This window comes from Morone saxatilis, unplaced genomic scaffold (assembly GCF_004916995.1).
Source record: "Morone saxatilis isolate NCDOM2014 unplaced genomic scaffold, NCSU_SB_2.0 Contig8, whole genome shotgun sequence".
Lineage (NCBI taxonomy): Eukaryota > Metazoa > Chordata > Actinopteri > Moronidae > Morone > Morone saxatilis.
The window spans coordinates 3,588,066-3,590,834 of NW_023340257.1; the positions used below are offsets into that span (position 1 = coordinate 3,588,066).

The window sequence follows — 2,769 nt, forward strand, 5'->3', positions numbered from 1 at the left end:
TACCTCATTTACTGCAGCTTGAATCGTCATTCTCACCTTGAATAAATGAATGTAAATGGAAAATTATTTATCTACTATTTTGGGAATATTTTGTTGTGCTATTAATAAAGTCATGTACATACAAAAGCACAATAAACACATACATTTAAAAATACATAAACCCTACAAGCTAAATAGTAATACACAATAGAAAAAATAATATCCATCATTGAACATTTAGTTTACATTTTCTATCATTCAAACACACAGTGTAAGTCAAATTACGTTTCAGCCAACCCTTATGTACATTACAATGTTCAGTATAAAATGGTGGATACACGTTAGAAATAGAAACACTTTAAAACATAGTAAATACGTGTTTGTTATAAAGAAAAAAAGAGACTAAAACCTTATTATACTTGTGAAGAAGAAGAAGAACTTTATTAATTCCCAATAAGGAAATTATTTTCTCCACCATCTCTCCACATTATGTACACTTGTGTTTTACACACATAAATAGACATGCTAATGTGGAGAGATGGTGAAGTGATGAGATTTCGATTAGACCCTACAGTAATACTAGAGAACCCACAGTGTTGCAGTAACTTTCTTTGAGCACCAGATGTCCTTATTTAAACAGTGTATGAAGGCTATGCAAACAGCTCTATTTAGTCAGAGTGAACAGGAGGTTTTAACACGTTGCTCTGTTCCTTTTCCTATTATACCCAAGAAAACTAGTGTTTGATGGCCAGCTGTACTTTCTGATATTTGCTTCAGCTGCCTCCCCAAACATCTCCTTTTGGCAATTTCTTCACATGGGAGGAGTGGATAAAGCTATAGGTGCGGTGCTTGACATTCAAGTCCCAAGTTGATATACCGGTAGTATTTATTTATTATGGCCACATCCCCAGGACAATCTGAAAAAATACACCAGCTTTAAAGTAATCCCTCTGATGGCCTCCATGTATTTAGCAACAGTTCGGTAAACTGTTGCACTTTCTCTTCTCATAAAAATAATAAATGGGAGTTTACCACAGCTACACAAACATGACTCAATAGAAAGCCTACATAATAATAGCTCTATTTTATATGAGTAAGTCCGCAGGAGGAAACCGACCGACGGAACAAGGAAATGACCTCTAACCGGTGCAATGACATCACAGGTTCCGCGTTCATTCATAGACGGTCATATGTGTGGGACAGAGGCGGGCTGACTGGTTCCAGGGATTCATGCTATATAATGGTCGCTGTGTGTGGCCGCTGATTCGTGCAGCATCTGCAGACTGAAGTGGATCACCGACATGTCGGAGGCAGCTGGCTCTCCGGTAGGTTTCAACCACCGTGACTTCAGTAACATACACGAAGCACCTTCAGCGAGGGCTCGTGGATGGCGAGCGCCATTTCCGTATGCATCGTAATTTGCAGAGCGTTGATTGGTCGATCCTCTTGTCAGTGTGAGCGCGCCGCTCTCTATTGGACGGTCCACAGAGATGGACTGTGTGTCAGAGAGGAGCTAGAGAGAGCATGGACCTGTTTCAGGGTTTGAAATAACACCGTCGGACTACATAGTTCACCGGACAGGTTAATAAACTGCGATAATATGCGGTATCAATCTTTGGTCAACATTGCCTTAGCAGTTAGTGACTGAGTCACTGTCGTGTGTTGAACTTTGCTATCTAAAATGTTAGCCTAAGACACCTCGAAACTTCTTTGCATCTTTCTAGGGAGAGCTTGCCAAACTAAACAGCAACTAATTTAATACTGACTTAAAACACAACTGTGTGCCGGACTGGGCACAATAAGCTGACTAATGGCATACTGTGCTGGTGTTCTGTGGAAAGAGTAGCTGGTAACTAGCAGTACAAGCTGACACAAGTGCTGCTGCTAAAACGTTACGCCCAAATGTCTAAAATGTTCTCCAAAGACACCGATGTTTGATCTTTAAACAGATGAATGTATATCGATATTCGGCTAACGAAGCGAACAAAAACGTGTTGTTATCGCTGCTTTTCTAGCCTGTAACTCCAGGTTTCACTGCTCCCGCCCACCAACGTTTTGGGTTGTTGACTATAGTTTAACCGTAAAGCCGATTTTATCTACAAAACAACCAAACAAAAGTCATATTAACTGCTGTTTGTTCTACCTCATACCTGCCGAATGAAAGAGAGACAACTGCTGACACCTGTAAAGTCTTATTGAGTCTGTTTTATATTGTAGTAACCTGACGCCTGGCATAGAAACGTTAAATTAATAGATTTAGAAAGCAGTTTTCAAACAGGCTTCAATAGCTAGTGTCTACGGAGGTCAACAGGGGCCAATGCTGAAAGAAAAAAAGAACAAGATATAATTGTGTATGTAATCACATGTATAATATATACATAAAATATATAAAGGAAAGGAGTTCATTGTGAAATAATTGAATAAAACTCATGTATTATTACTATTACTTATGTAATACTTATAATGTAATGTTCTATTATTAATTAAATGTATTAATAATTGTCTTAAATGCTAATTGTAAAAGGGTTTAGTTAAAGTTATTACATTATAGCAAAATGCCTTTCTTAAAAGCCTTTTATTTCGTATTGGTATTTTTCTCAGTGACATTTTATATCATAAGGATTTAATAGAAGATTTAATAAAAGGCAGCGGCAAACAAGTCTTCAGTCTTGATTTAAAAGAACTAAGAGTTGCAGCAGACCTGCAGTTTTCTGGGAGTTTGTTCCAGAATTGCGTTGCATAAAAACTGAAAGCTGCCTCTCTATGTTAGGTTTTCACTTTGGGGACAGA

General features: G+C 38.1%; 1 protein-coding gene across 2 annotated transcripts in view; it reads left to right on the forward strand.

Annotated features, from left to right (window-relative positions):
* Positions 1–1,147: 1,147 nt before the first annotated feature.
* Positions 1,148–2,769, forward strand: part of LOC118341516 (porphobilinogen deaminase-like) — a 10,557-nt gene continuing 8,935 nt past the window's right edge. The window contains exon 1 of one of the 2 annotated variants that reach the window (XM_035679782.1): positions 1,148–1,304. In XM_035679782.1, coding sequence (XP_035535675.1) covers positions 1,281–1,304 — 24 coding nt within the window. In that variant the 5' untranslated portion in view covers positions 1,148–1,280. Of the gene's footprint in view, positions 1,305–1,476; positions 1,561–2,769 lie in introns of those variants that run through there. The other variant, XM_035679783.1, reaches the window with a different exon arrangement.